The following is a 15,035-nucleotide window of genomic DNA, read 5'->3' on the forward strand; positions in this document are numbered from 1 at the left end:
TCTTTTGTGAAGGAATTTTGGAAGGCTGTGTTCAGTACTTTGGCAGCAATGTTTTCGATAGTATTTCCATTGTTATCACGTGGAGGAGGCATTGATTGTTTCTTGCCGCTAGCATATTTCACATACGACTAGAGTCTCTTTGGATTTTCTGCCAGGTTTCGAGACAAAGTTTCGTTGTGGAAACTAATATAAGCATCTCGCATTAAAGTCGGCGCTAAATTTCGAGCTTCTGTAAAGTACGCCAACGTTGGGGATTTTGCGTCTGTTTAAATTTGGCATGTTTGTTTCGTTGTTTCTGCAACTGTGTTCTGACCCGTTTTGTGTACCAAGGAGGATCAGCTCCGTCGTTTGTTATTTTATTTGGTATAAATATCTCAATTGTTGCCGATACTATTTCTTTGAATTCAAGCCACATCTGGTCTACACTTATATTATTAATTTTGAAGGAGTGGAAATTGTCTCTCAGGAAGGAGTCAAGTGAATTTTTATCGCCGGCCGAAGTGGCCGCGCGGTTCTGGCGCTGCAGTCTGGAACCGCGAGACCGCTACGGTCGCAGGTTCGAATCCTGCCTCGGGCATGGATGTGTGTGATGTCCTTAGGTTAGTTAGGTTTACCTAGTTCTAAGTTCTAGGGGACTAATGACCTCAGCAGTTGAGTCTCATAGTGCTCAGAGCCATTTGAACCATTTTTTTTGAATTTTTATCTGCTTTTTTGTATAAGCATATTTCTCGTTTATTTTTGGAGCATTTGTGGGTTACAGTATTCAATCTCGCTTAGACAACCCTGTGTTCACTAATCCCTGTCCCCGTTTAGATGCTCGTATTACCTCAGGATTATTTGTTGCTAAGAGGTCAAGTGTGTTTTTACAACCGTTTACTATTCGAGTGGGCTCAGGAACTAACTGCTCGAAATAATTTTCAGAGAATGCGCTTAGCACAAATTTGAATGATGTTTTATGCGTACCTCCGGAATTAAATATGTATTTTTGCCAACATATCGAGGGTAAATTAAAGTCACCACCAACTGTAATCGTATGAGTCGGGTACGTGTTTGAAATCAAACTCAAGTTTTGTTTGAAGTTTTCAGCAACTTAACTTCTTATACTTGGGATTCACAGTCATGTAGAACTTTATAAAAAACATCATATTTACGCCAGTGACTCTAACACTTTCTTTATTTCACGATTGAAATTTCGGCCTTATACCATTATCAAGCGCAGCTGTAAAATACAGAACTGTATCATCTGAATTGCGAGGTTGGTAAAAGGATCGAATTATTATTTTATTGCGGTTGGCAACAATAACTATCTACTTCAATTTCGCGACAAGATGAACTACTTCTAACAGCAACAAACACGCCACCGCCAACAGTGTATCCGAACATTACAGGTTTGTTCTTCCTAGTCATCCGCATTAATTTACATTTCTCCACATTTAGGGCTAGCTGCCATTCATCACACCAACGGAATTTTTGTCTAAGTCGTCTTGTATCTTCCTAAAGTCACTCTACTTCGAGAGTCCACAGTACACCACGGCACCATGTCCCATAAATGTTCGATGGGAGTCATGTCGGGTGAACTGGGTCGCCAAATCATGTGCTCGAATGTTCCAGAATGTTCAGACCAATCACAAACGATTGTGGCCCGGGGACATGGCACATTGTCTTCCATAAAAATTACGTCGTTGTTTGGGAACATAAAGTTCACGAGTGGCTGAAAATGATGTCCAAGTAGCCGAATATAGCCATGTCCAGTCAATGAACGGTTCAGTTGAACCAGAGGATACAGTCCATTCAAAGTACACACACAGTTCACACCATTATGGAGCCATAGCTGGCTTGCACAGTGCCTTGGGTCCAGAGCTCCATGCGGTCTGCGCCGTCACCTCTTATCAACTGAAATCGGGACTCATCTGACCATGTCACGGTTTTCCAATCGCCTATGGTCCAACCGATATGGTCTAGAGCCCAGGAGAGCCACTACAGGCGACATCGTGCTCCTCGGTTGTCTGCTACCATAGGCCATTAACACCAAGTTTCGCCGTAGTGTCCCAGCAGATACTTTCATCGTATGTCCCACGTTCACTCCTGCGGTTATTCGACGCAGTTTTGCTTATCTGTTAGCAGTGACAGCTGTATGCAAACATCGCTGCTCTCGATCGTTAACTTGAAGACCGTCAGCAAGGGAGGTGGCCGTGGTGGGACGTAATGCCTGAAATTTGGCATCCTCGCCACACTTTCGACACTGAGCAACTCGGAATGCTAAATTCCCCAACGCTTTCAGAAATGGAATGTCCCATGCGTCTAGCTGCAACTGCCACTTCACAACCGAGCGAGGTGGCGCAGTGGTTAGCCACTGGACTCGCATTCGGGAGGACGACGGTTCAATCCCGCGTCCGGCCATCCTGATTTAGGTTTTCCGTGATTTCCCTAAACCACTCCAGGCAAATGCCGGGATGGTTCCTCTGGAAGGGCGCGGCCGACTTCCTTCCCTAATCCGATGAGACCGGTGACCACGCTGTCTGGTGTCCTTCCCCAAACCAACCAACCAACCAACCAACCACTTCACATTCAAAGTCTGTTAAATCCCATCACGCGGCCATAGTCACGTCCCCGTCTTGAGGCCACGAGTGGCCCATCGGGACCATCCGACCGCCGTGTCATCCTCAGCTGAGGATGCGGATAGTAGGGGCGTATGGTCAGCACACCACTCCCCCGGTCCTTACAATGGTTTTCTATGACCGGAGCCGCTACTATTCGGTCGAGTAGCTCCTCAATTGGCATCACGAGGCTGAGTGCACCCCGAAAAATGGCAACAGCGTATGGCGGCCCGGATGGTCACCCATCCAAGTGGCGACCACGCCCGGCACCGCTTAACTTCGGTGATATGACGGGAACCGGTGTATACACTGCGGCGAGGCACATGAACAGCCTGAATACAGATGACGCCCCCGTCAACGCACAGCCCTTTTATAGCTTCTGTACGCAGTCCTACCGCCATCTGTGTATGTCCATACCCCTTTTGTCTCCCCAGTGTATATGAATGATAAATTGTAAGGTAAGTGCATTTAGTGTCGCCGCCTGTAGTAGAATTACTTAAAGATTGAGTTCTCTTTGTCCTTTGCAGGAACACACCAAACGATGGAGACAGCGATCCCAATGAAGGCTTCTCCTACGAGCACATGGCCATTTCTCTTGTCTTCCTCCGCTGTCTCAGGAAGCAGCTGCCCAGCTTTGAACTTCGGTCCGAGTACGACGCTGCAGGCAAATTCGACGACGTCGTCGTTGAGTGGAAATGTACCAGAAATGATGGAAGTGTTGGCAGGTACAAGTTACTCGTGCAGTTGAAACACAAGACGTCGCCTGATTTTCAAGAGCTCAAAGAAGCCCATTTCTTTTCATCTACTTACGCAGAAAAGGGCTTCAACATTGAGAAGTACTACGAATCTTTTAAAGAGATTAAGGGGAGTCTGAACGGCAGGCAATATGCGCTAGTGCTCTCAACTAACGCCTCCCTGCATGAAAACGCGAGGTGTTTTTTTAGGGAGCCAGAGGCGAGCTCAGTCGTGGGGGAGGCAGACCTGTTAGAGACGGGCGGTGAGGCGAGCTCAGTCGTGGGGGAGGCAGACCTGCTACAGACGGGCGGTGTGGTGTACCAACTGAACCCAGACAACGAGAGGGTTAAGGAGAAAGTTAAAGACGAACAGCAGGGAGCCGAAAACGCCCAAGATTTTATAAAGCATTTCTTCTTGTTCTGTGGACAAAAGGACGTCAAAAAAATACCTGAGGACATCTGCTTCGAACTCGAACGCCTGCTAGGGCCTTCCGAAAGCTGCGAAACAGTCTGCGAAGAACTACGAAAGAGTGTGAAGGAATGGAAAGTTGAAAAAAAGTGTAGCGACCCCGATGCCCTAACCAGCAGCTGGACCAGGTGGCTAGACATTGTACGCCAACACATACAGACCAATGTCACTGAGTGTCGCGGCTTGGTTACGAGACTTAAGTTCCACAATGTGGAAACTGTTCGGCAGTACATGGAGAGGGCTAACCCCGCCTACGTGAGGCCCTTGTCAGCCGACACAATGGCTTTGACAGTCACTAAGATCAGCCATGCTATACGCCCGGAAACGCACATCCTGGTGAATCTCAATCGATTCAAGGAGTCACAGCAGAGTGTCCTTCGACTTTGGGGACCGTTTTGCAGATGGCTGGTGAGTGAAGTTTTATTCATTAACTCATTCTTTTATATGTTTAAGCTTGTGCAGGGGGTTTCCAAAAATTGATGGCAAAATTTCATGGGCTGATTCCTCGAGTAACAAGAAGATTGGTCCGTAATTCACAGTTACCGACTTATTCTAGCATGTTACTGTTAAGCAGTGCTCGCTGGCAATTCGTCTTTGCCAGAGGAAGATGTACGACGCCGGTTACAAAAGTTAGGTTGTTGTTGTGGTCTTCAGTCCAGGGAATGGTTTGATGCAACTCTCCATGCTACTCTCTCCTATGCAGGCTTCTTCGAGTAACTCTTGCAACCTACGTCCCTCTAAATCTGCTAACTGTATTCATCTCTTGGTCTCTCACTACGATTTTTGCTCCCCACACTTCCCCATAGTACTAAATTGGTGATCCCTTTATGCTTCAGAACGTGTCCTACCAGCCGATCCCTTCTTCTAGTCAAGTTGTGCCACAAATTTCTCTTCTCCCCAATCCTATTCAATACCTCCTCATCAGTTACATGATCTACCCACTTCATCTTCAGCATTCTTCTGTAGCACCACATTTCAAAAGCTTCTATTCTCTTCTTGTCTAAACTATTTATAGTCCATGTTTCACTTCCATACAAGGCTACACTCCATAGAAACACTTTCAAAAAGGCCTCCCTCGCACTTAAACGTATACTCGACGTTAGTAAATTTCTCTTTTTCAGAAGCGCATTTCTTGCCCTCGCCAGACTACATTTTATACCCTCCCTACTTCGACCATCATCAGTTATTTTCCTTCCCAAATAACAAAATTCATTTACTACTTTAAGTGTCTCATTTCCTAATGTAATTTCCTCAGCGTCACCTGATTTAATTCGACTGCATTGCCTTATCCTCATTCTGCTTTTTTTCATGTAAACCCTACATCCTCCCTTGAAGATACTGTCCATTCCGTTCAACTGCTGTCCCAAGTCCTTTGTTGTCTCTGAGAGAATTACAATTTCTTCTCCCTGTAGTTTAATTCCTAGTCCAAATTTTTCTTTTGTTCCCTTTACTGCTTGCTCAGTATACAGGTTGAATAACGTTGTCTCACTCCCTTCTCAACCGCTGCTTCCCTTTCGTGCCTTTCGCTCCCTGTATTTTACCCCTGCCACCTTTACAATTTGAAAGAGAGTATTCCAGTCAACATTGCCAAAAGCTTTCCCTAAAAGTAATCAAATACTGAATCAATGTGATATGGGCCCGAATATTCTTCAACACGCGCAGGTGAACTGCAGTGATCGCCAGTTACATACGTACCCGTCGGCATATCCGTAGTCAGTAATTGGGGTGTGCAATCTGCTCTGAAGCAATATGTAAGCACTGGGAACATAAAATACATTCGTAGCCTTTAGCAAAGGTGTGCAGAGGGTGGTTTGCAATTGTCTGTGCCCTGTGATTTGCAGTCTCGAAATGTAGGCGAACCAAGAGCTCGCTACCTCAATTTAGTACTGGGGGGAAGCGTGGGGAGCGAAAATCGTAGTGAGAGACCAAGAGATTAATGTACGGTTTTGAAGATGGCAATGCATTGGGTCCTCTGCTGTTCTTAATATATATTAATGACTTACCATTCTATATTCACGAAGATGCAAAGCTGGTACTTTTTACCGATGATACAAGTATAGCCATCACACCCAACAGACAAGAATTGACTGGTGAAATTGTAAACGATGTTTTTTCAGAAAATCATTAAGTGGTTCTCTGCAAATGGGCTCTCATTAAACTCCGACAAAACACAGTATATAAAGTTCCACACAGTAAATGGAATGACACCATTGAAAAATATAGACTTCGATCAGAAATCGGTAGCTAAGGTAGAATATTCAAAATTTATAGGTGTGTGCATTGATGAGGAGTTGAACTGTATAAAACACACTGAAGATCTGCTGAAACGTTTGAGTTCAGCTACTTATGCTATTAGGGTCATTGCAAATTTGGGCGATATACATCTCAGTAAATTAGCTTACCACGCCTATTTTCATTCTCTGCTTTCGTATGGCATCATATTCTGGGGTAACTCATCATTGAGTAAAAGGGGGTTCATTGCACAAAAGTGTGTAATCAGAATAATTGCTGGAGCTCATCCAAGATCATCCTGCAGACACTTATTTAAAGAGCTAGGGATTTTTACTGTAGCCTCACAATATATATATCCCCTTATGAAATTTGTTATTAACAATCCAAATGAATTCAAAAGTAATAGCAGTGTACATGGCTACAACACTAGGAGAAAGGATGATCTTCACTACTCAAGGTTAAATCTAACTTTGGCTCAGAAGGGGGTAAATTATGCTGCCACAAAAGTCTTTGGTCACTTACCTAATAGCATCAAAAGTCTGACAGACAGCCATATAGCATTTAAAAGGAAATTGAAAGAATTTCTGAATGGCAACTCCTACTCATTAGATGAATTTTTGGATATAGTATGTGGGTAAGTTCCCCACACCCGACCCAAAAAATAAAAAACAAAAATATTAAGTGTCATGTAATATTTTGCGTAATGTAATATCTTGGATGGACACCTTTTATTAACCTGACACGTTCCACATCATTACGAAGTGTCTTATTCATGATCTATGGAAGAAGTACTAATCTAATCTAATCTTGGAGGTACGCCGATTGTACCAGTTATACTACCCATAACGCAAATTACGAGGGTCGTTCAATAAGTAATGCCCCACATTTTTTTCTCAGAACATATTTATTGTTAAAAGTCAGAATTTGGTGAAAATATACATCAACAGGTCTTGTCCATGTCCTATTTTTCTGCGTAGCCTTCATCATGTACTATGGCCGTACGTCAGCGTTGTGGAAGAGCGTGTACTCCCTGCTGGTAAAAGGTCTTAGCCTGTAGGTGCAGCCATGCTTTCACTGCACGGCTGACACCCTCGTCATCTTGATAGTGTCTTCCCTGGAGAGAATCCTTAAGCTGCCCAAAGAGATGGGAGTCCAAGGCTGCCAGGTCTGTACTGTAGGGTGGATGTGGCGATGATGTCCAACCCAATTTGGCGGTGTGTTCCCGGGTTCTCAGACTTGGTTGTGGGCGTGCATTATCGTGTTGGAGCAAGATGTCTGCTGGATTCTTGTCCGATCGAACATGTCTGAAACGGTTCTCGAGTTTATTCAGAGTCTTCAAGTATGTCTCTGAATTGATGATTCACTCTCTTGGCATCACATCCACGAGACTGTCCCCAACACAATCCCAGAAAACTGTCAACATGACTTTTCCGGCAGAGGGGTTTGTCTCGAATTTATTCTTTTGTGGTGAATGAGGATGAAGCCACTCCATGGACTGCCTGCTTGTTTCCGGAGCAAAGTGGTGCACCAAACTTTCGTCCCCTTTAACAGTCCGTGATAGAAAGGCCTCTCCGTCGGTCTTAAAATGCTCCAACAATTCAGATGAAATAGCCTTTCTTTGAATCTCGTGGTCTGCTGTGAGCGTTTGTGGAATGCATCGTGAGCAGCTCTTTGAATATCCGACAGTCCCGATCATTGCAGACGCACTCCCAATGCTGACCGGCAACTGTAGAGCCAATTGTCGAGTTGAGATGCGCCGGTCGGCACGAATAATGGCATCCGCACGATTCAGCACGTCTGGAGCAGTGGCTGTGGCAGGACGTCCCGAGCATGTCTGATCATGGAGCTCTGTTCCTGCATTTCCTCAGGCTGCAACTTTCTTTACCCATCGCCCAACTGTACTCCTAATGACTGCAGCATCGCCATACACTGCACACAAACGTTTACGGATGTTCACCACGGTTTCTTTTTGTCCACACAAGAATTCAATAACAGCACGCTCCTTGTAACGTGACTCGTATGTAGACGCCATTTTGACGCTGTACTACGGCTCTGCCATCTGCCGGAATGCTTCGAAATTTCATCGGCGGACAGAACAAGCATCAAATGTGAAGCACCAACAAGGACATTCGTCTATGTACATTAATGGCTTTTTTTTTATTGTGGGGCGTTACTATTATTGAACGACCCTCGTACTAGACCGAACGACAATTGAAATCGCGGCGTCTGCGAATACGGGAGTTTCACACGTCTACCAGGTAGCGGGTGTTGGCCAAGACGTAAAACACCAGAGGATGAGGATGGTCCACTCAACGCTGTGGAGGAAAGTCCTGCAATCAGCAGAGGGCGGTTAGGCTTGCACAGGAATGTGCTACAAATGACGATTGGAGGCGTTTATGTGGAAACGTTCTGTAGCCATACCACCTGCAGCGTGTACAGGCCTTGTCTCCTGCGGATTATCATCCAAGAGAATCTTTCTGCCCGTGCTTGCTAATGCATTATCACGCCCAGCTTTGCAGCTCAGCGATATTCACGAGGCACAGACTCCAGAATTTTGTGTGAGCCAAAGCAAATCGCTATGCGACTATCCAACCGTCTCGCCAACAGACGTTCTCTATTGACATCTGTGCTGCCATTGTTGGTTATTGCTTGTTGGGTCTCTACGTCCTTACAGGGAGACTCATAGGACAGAACTACACAGGCTTCTTGCCTACTGCATAGCCTGAGTACTGACAGGAGAGACGCCTCCCCCGCTCCCTCCCTCCCACATGTCCGAAAGAACAGATACCATCTTCATATAGTTAATGCTAACCGGCCATTGACCTTCGTCTTCTGTGCTGGATGCACACGCATTGCCCGAACTATTACGGGATTCGATAGGACTGTCTGCCGTGAGTAATGAGTGTAATGCAGAGGGGCACTACGAATGTAGTGTGTGGACATTCAGTTGGGAATGTGGGTCTCACTGGGGGCGTGCAAGGGATAAAGCCCTGCAATCGCGCTATCCTCTGTGCTCTCAGTGGCTCAGATGGATAGAGCGTCTGCCATGTAAGCAGGAGATCCCGGGTTCGGGTCCCAGTCGGGGCACACATTTTCAACTGTATATGTATATCAACGCCTGTCGACAGCTTAGGATCTTGATTTAAGTATCATTCCCTCAGATTTAGTGGTAAGATGACCCAGTGGACAGCCTGTCAAAAACTGATCACAGACCGAGCTTGAGAACAGGAAGAAAAGGTATAGTGGAGGGAAAAAAAGCAAAATAGAGACACTGAACGGTCCAAGAACAAGAAGTGCAATATAGTGAGGGGGGAGAGATGCCGTCGTAGTTCAGTGGTTCCGGTGTTGGACGGCCAGGCGGACGAGCTGAGTGAAAATCTCTCTCGTCCTATCATTTTTCTTTTTTTTCTACGCTGTTCGCTTTATTCAAATTTGTGTCTGTGACGTGGCGTAACGTCCGTTTGCAACAACAAGGTGTAAGGTAGGGACCTGCAATGACAGCTGATTCTGCAGAATACTCTATTAGCAGCCGAAAGGAAGTGGCATTCGAATGGTAACCGCAAACGTTTGATATCAAGGCGGTAAGTCAACCGAATCCTCCACCGGAAAACACGTCTGGTGTGTTATACACGGCATTACTGACAGTACGTGTATCGTATGACAGTAATCTCTTATTGACACACCTATGAGGGTGAGTGAAATGGAAAACTTAAATATATTTTTTAAATATTATTTATTGTGCAGAAGTGGTACAAAGCTGTATCTTTTTTCAACATAATCTCCCCCACGCTCAATGCAAGTCCTCCAGCGCTTACAAACTGCATAAATTCCTTTAGAAAAAAATTCTTTTGGTGGTCCGTGCAACCACTCATGCACTGCGTGGCATACTTCTCCATCAGAACGGAACTTCTTTCCTCCCATTGCGTCTTTGAACGGTCCAAACATATGGAAATCGCTTGGGGCAAGGTCTGGTGAGTATGGATGAGGAAGACACTCAAAATGCAGGTCTGTGATTGTTGCAACTGTTGCACGGGCAGTGTGGGGCCTTGCATTGCCATGTTGCAAAAGGACACCTGCTGACAGCAATCCACGTGGCTTTGATTTGATTGCAGGCGGCTGATGATTTTTTTAGGAGATCTGTGTATGATACACTGGTGACAGTGGTCCCTATAGGCATGTAATGCTCCAAAATGACGCCTTTTTTTTGTCCCAAAAGAGAGTCAGCATAACCTTCCCTGCTGATGGTTAGAAACTCCTTTGGTTTTGGTGATGAGGAATGGCGCCATTCCTTGCTCGCTCTCTTCGTTTCCGGTTGGTGGAAGTGAACCCAGGTTTCGTCCCCAGTAACGGTTCTTGCAAGGAAGCCATCACCTTCTCGTTCAAAGCGCCGAAGTAGTTCTTCACAAGCATCAACACGTCGTTCTCTCATTTCAGGAGTCAGCTGCCGTGGTACCCATCTTGCAGACACTTTATGAAACTGGAGCACATCGTGCACAATGTGGTGTGCTGACCCATGACTAATCTGTAAACATGCTGGAATGTCATTCAGTGTCACTCGGCAGTTTTCCTTCACTATGGCTTCAACTGCTGCAATGTTCTGTGGAGTCACAACTCGTTGTGCCTGACCTGGACGAGGAGCATCTTCCACTGAAGTCGCACCATTTGCGAGCTTCCTACTCCATTCGTAGACTTGCTGCTGTGACAGACACGCATCACCGTACTGGACGTTCATTCTTCGATGAATTTCAATAGGTTTCACACCTTCACTACGAAAAAACCGAATAAGAGAACTCTGTTCTTCCCTGGTGCAAGTCGCAAGTGGGCCGGCCATCTTTATACTGATACTGCAGCGCTATGTGTGCATCTGCACTATGCTGCCACCTACAGGCCGTTCTGCACGCTGTTTGTAGCACGCTTACCAACTTACACGATAACGGCCCGGAATTTCGATTTGTTATTACAAATTTAAGGTTTTCATTTGACTCACCTTCGTAATTTGTACAACTGATAAGTGAGTTAGATATTCCTCTTTGTCCAGTATAGGTGTTCGTATGAATGTGAATGTGATTACTCCCAAGGAAATGACTAAAGCATTATAGTTTTTCACATAAGCTGCAACAAACGAACGCAACAGTTTCACAATCGCACACATTCTCTGTGCTGTCTCAAAACATTTGTTTTTAAAGTTTTTGAAGTTGTGTGCTGTTTTAGAAGTCTTGACATTTGAATTCCTTTCTTGCAACATAGTTCACACGCCCTTGTTGGTTGTTTTCGTGTCTGTGAGACGTCTTGTGGCACCACATCTGCTCTCACTATTCATCACATTTACTCATAATGGTACTGTATTCTTACCACATGACTCATATTCTATAACCAATGTGTGGCATGACTACAGAAAGAGAACAAGCATTTCAATGACCGGAGGAACAGTTCTGTTGTGTACATAGTTCCGAGTAGTCAGCACGTACACAACTTTCCCAATAGAGCGCGCCCCGCTAAGCAACTGCGCAGGCCCAGCGCTCGTCCGTCTCCGCACTACGAGATGGCGCTGTCTTAGAGACGGACCAAATTCTGCTTCCGCCGATCCGTGTATTAATATGTCTCGCAGCAAATGAGTTTGCTGCTAACATAGAACCTTTTCTCCTTGCGGATCACACTCACGCAGTGATACCTGAACGCGCGCGGTATTATAACGAGTGTACAGACCTCCAATCAGTCAGTCTGCATTTGTCTGCACCAGTCTGTACCAGTCGACATTAGTCTGTACCAGTCTATAGTCAAGTTTGAAATGGTTCAAATGGCTCTGAGCATTATGGGACTTAACATCTGTGGTCATCAGTCCCCTAGAACTTAGAACGACTTAAACCTAACTAACCTAAGGACATCACACACATCCATGCCCGAGGCAGGATTCGAACCTGCGACCGTAGCAGTCCCGCGGTTCCGGACTGCAGCGCCAGAACCGCGCGGCCACCGCGGCCGGCTCGACCAAGATCGTAGAATGGTGTACTGCGAGTGGTTTTCTAACATGGTGCGCAACGACGAAGAGTTTGGAGAGATGATTGTGTGATGAGGCATAGTTCAAACTCAATGGTACAGTAAATCGCCACAATTGCATCTACTGGGCCGCCGGAAATCCGAACATCCATGTAGACAAAGCCGTGAATTTGCCAGGAGTGAATGTGTGGTGAGGGTTGTCTTACCGGTGCTCGATTGGGCCATTCTTCTTTGACGGCACAGTTACGGGTGAGGTGTACCTTCGGAAGCTTCAGACATCCATTTTACCTGCCATCCGAGACTTGTATGGAGACGGAAGAGTTTACTTTCAACAAGATGGTGCCTCAGCCCACTACCAAAATCGTGTTAGGGCGTATCTCGATGAAAATCTATCTGGATAGGCTGTAGAGGTGGTGTGGAGTATCCACCACGTTCCCCAGACCTAACTCCTCTGGACTTTTACCTGGCCGGCCGAAGTGACCGTGCGGTTAAAGGCGCTGCAGTCTGGAACCGCAAGACCGCTACGGTCGCGGGTTCGAATCCTGCCTCGGGCATGGATGTTTGTGATGTCCTTAGGTTAGTTAGGTTTAAGTAGTTCTAAGTTCTAGGGGACTAATGACCTCAGCAGTTGAGTCCCATAGTGCTCAGAGCCATTTGAACCAATTTGACTTTTACCTGTGGGGAACACTAAAGGACGTCGTTTATCGACAAAAGCCACGCACATTGGATGAACTTCGAGAATCCATCGTACGTACATGTGCACATATCCAACTGAACACGTTGCAGTCAGTAGTTCGTGCTGCAATTCGGCGGCATCGTTTGTGTGTGGATGTTAATGGTGACCATTTCGAACACCTACAGTGATATCTTTACGTTGGACTTTCAGCTACACTTTCACCAAAAATGAGACAACTCCGTCAATTAGTTTGCAAGTTATGGACTTTTAAACAGTGGATACATTTTTTTGGACCCCTCTGTATATCCGCCACCAGCTTGGACCGTGATTTGTTGACTAATTGGATCCATAACTTCGTGGGGTGTCCACACAATTGAGCCCTACCGTAAGTTCTTGCCAACTGACATCGGGCCTCATCTGACCAGGCCACGGTATTACAGTCATCTAGGGTTCAGGACAGGCGCTACAGGTGGTGTCGTGCTGTTAGCGAAGACACTCGCGTCGCTCGTCTGCTGCGGTAGACCATTAACGTCAGATTTCGCTGCATTGTCCTAACGGATACGTTCGTCGTACGCCCCAGATTGATTTCTGCTGTTATTTCAAGCAGTATTGTTTGTCTGCAAGCACTGACCCCTCTACACCAACGCCGCTGTTCTCGGTCGTTCTGTGAAGGCGATCAGCTACTGTGTAGTCTTTGGTGAGAGGTAATGTCTGAAATTTGGTATTCTCGGCACACTCTTGACAGTGTGGATCTCGATACGAGGTGCGGCTAGAAAAAAACCGGACTGATGCTGGAAAAAACATTTATTTACAATTATTTACAATTTCATGTTATCTCCTTCAATGTACTCTCCTCCTCGGTCTCTACACCGCTCCATACGAATTTTCCACTGTTCATAGCAATGCTGCAGATCATTTTCGGTAAGTCCATACATTACTTCCGTCGCTTTTTCTTTTACTGCTTCAACAGTCTCAAATCTAGTTCCTTTCAAAGCTGACTTGACTTTAGGGAAAAGAAAAAAGTCACAGGGGGCCAAATCAGGTGAGTAGGGTGGATGATCTAAGATGGGAATGTTGTGTTTTGCCAAAAACGTCTTCACTGACAACGCACTGTGAGCTGGGGCATTGTCTTGGTGAAGGATCCATGACTTTTTTCTCCACAAATCGTTCCGTTTTCTCCGTACTCGCTCACGTAGGGTAGCCAGGACGCTAATGTAGTAATGCTGATTCACTGTTTGTCCCTCTGGTACCCAATCAATGTGCACAATCCCTTTGATGTCAGTTTTTGCTGACAATGGTCTGCCAGTGCGAGTGTCATCACTGGTGTCTTCGCGGCCATCTTTAAATCGTTTAAACCACTCAAACACTTGTGTTCGTGATAAACAATCATCGCCGTACACTTGTTGTAACATTACAAACGTTTCACTTGCAGATTTTCCTAGTTTGAAACAAAATTTGATGTTAACACGCTGTTCTTTCTGTATACTCAACATTTTCCGACGCACAGACAAAACGTCAACTACTTAAAACAGACGCCACGGGCAGACTGAGTGCAGGAGGCAGATGAAACTCGAGCAGTAGGCGGAGCGAGAGTCACGTGACAGGCCACGCGACTTTCAGCCTTATTGCATTCGTTTTATTGTTTCACCAGTACTAGTCCGGTTTTTTTCTAGCCACACCTCGTATACAGGGTGTTACAAAAAGGTACGGCCAAACTTTCAGGAAACATTCCTCACACACAAAGAAAGAAAATATGTTATGTGGACATGTGTCCGGAAACGGTTACTTTCCATGTTAGAGCTCATTTTATTACTTCTCTTCAAATCACATTAATCGTGGAATGGAAACACACAGCAACAGAACGTACCAGCGTGACTTCAAACACTTTGTTACAGGAAGTGTTCAAAATGTCCCCCGTTAGCGAGGATACATGCATCCACCCTCCGTCGCATGGAATCCCTGATGCGCTGATGCAACCCTGGGGAATGGCGTATTGCATCACAACCGTCCACAATACGAGCACGAAGAGTCTCTACATTTGGTACAGGGGTTGCGTAGACAAGAGCTTTCAAATTCCCCCATAAATGAAAGTCAAGAGGGTTGAGGTCAGGAGAGCGTGGAGGCCATGGAATTGGTCCGCCTCTACCAATCCATCGATCGCCGAATCTGTTGTTGAGAAGCTTACGAACACTTCGACTGAAATGTGCAGGAGCTCCATCGTGCATGAAGACATGTTGTGCGTACTCGTAAAGGCATATGTTCTAGCAGCACAGGTAGAGTATCTTGTATGAAATCATGATAACGTGTTCCATTGAGCGTAGGCGGAAGAA

General features: G+C 45.8%; 2 protein-coding genes across 2 annotated transcripts in view; both read left to right on the forward strand.

The window, feature by feature from the left end:
* Nucleotides 1–4,000, forward strand: part of LOC126209820 (uncharacterized) — a 34,585-nt gene extending 30,585 nt beyond the window's left edge. Inside the window, exons 3-4 of the mRNA XM_049938953.1 lie at nt 3,125–3,677; nt 3,995–4,000. Coding sequence (XP_049794910.1) covers nt 3,125–3,677; nt 3,995–4,000 — 559 coding nt within the window. The remainder of the gene's footprint in view (nt 1–3,124; nt 3,678–3,994) is intronic.
* Nucleotides 3,655–15,035, forward strand: part of LOC126210572 (uncharacterized) — a 73,587-nt gene continuing 62,206 nt past the window's right edge. Inside the window, exon 1 of the mRNA XM_049939837.1 lies at nt 3,655–4,208. Coding sequence (XP_049795794.1) covers nt 4,032–4,208 — 177 coding nt within the window. The 5' untranslated portion in view covers nt 3,655–4,031. The remainder of the gene's footprint in view (nt 4,209–15,035) is intronic.

This window comes from Schistocerca nitens, chromosome 10 (genome assembly GCF_023898315.1).
Source record: "Schistocerca nitens isolate TAMUIC-IGC-003100 chromosome 10, iqSchNite1.1, whole genome shotgun sequence".
NCBI classification, from domain to species: domain Eukaryota; kingdom Metazoa; phylum Arthropoda; class Insecta; order Orthoptera; family Acrididae; genus Schistocerca; species Schistocerca nitens.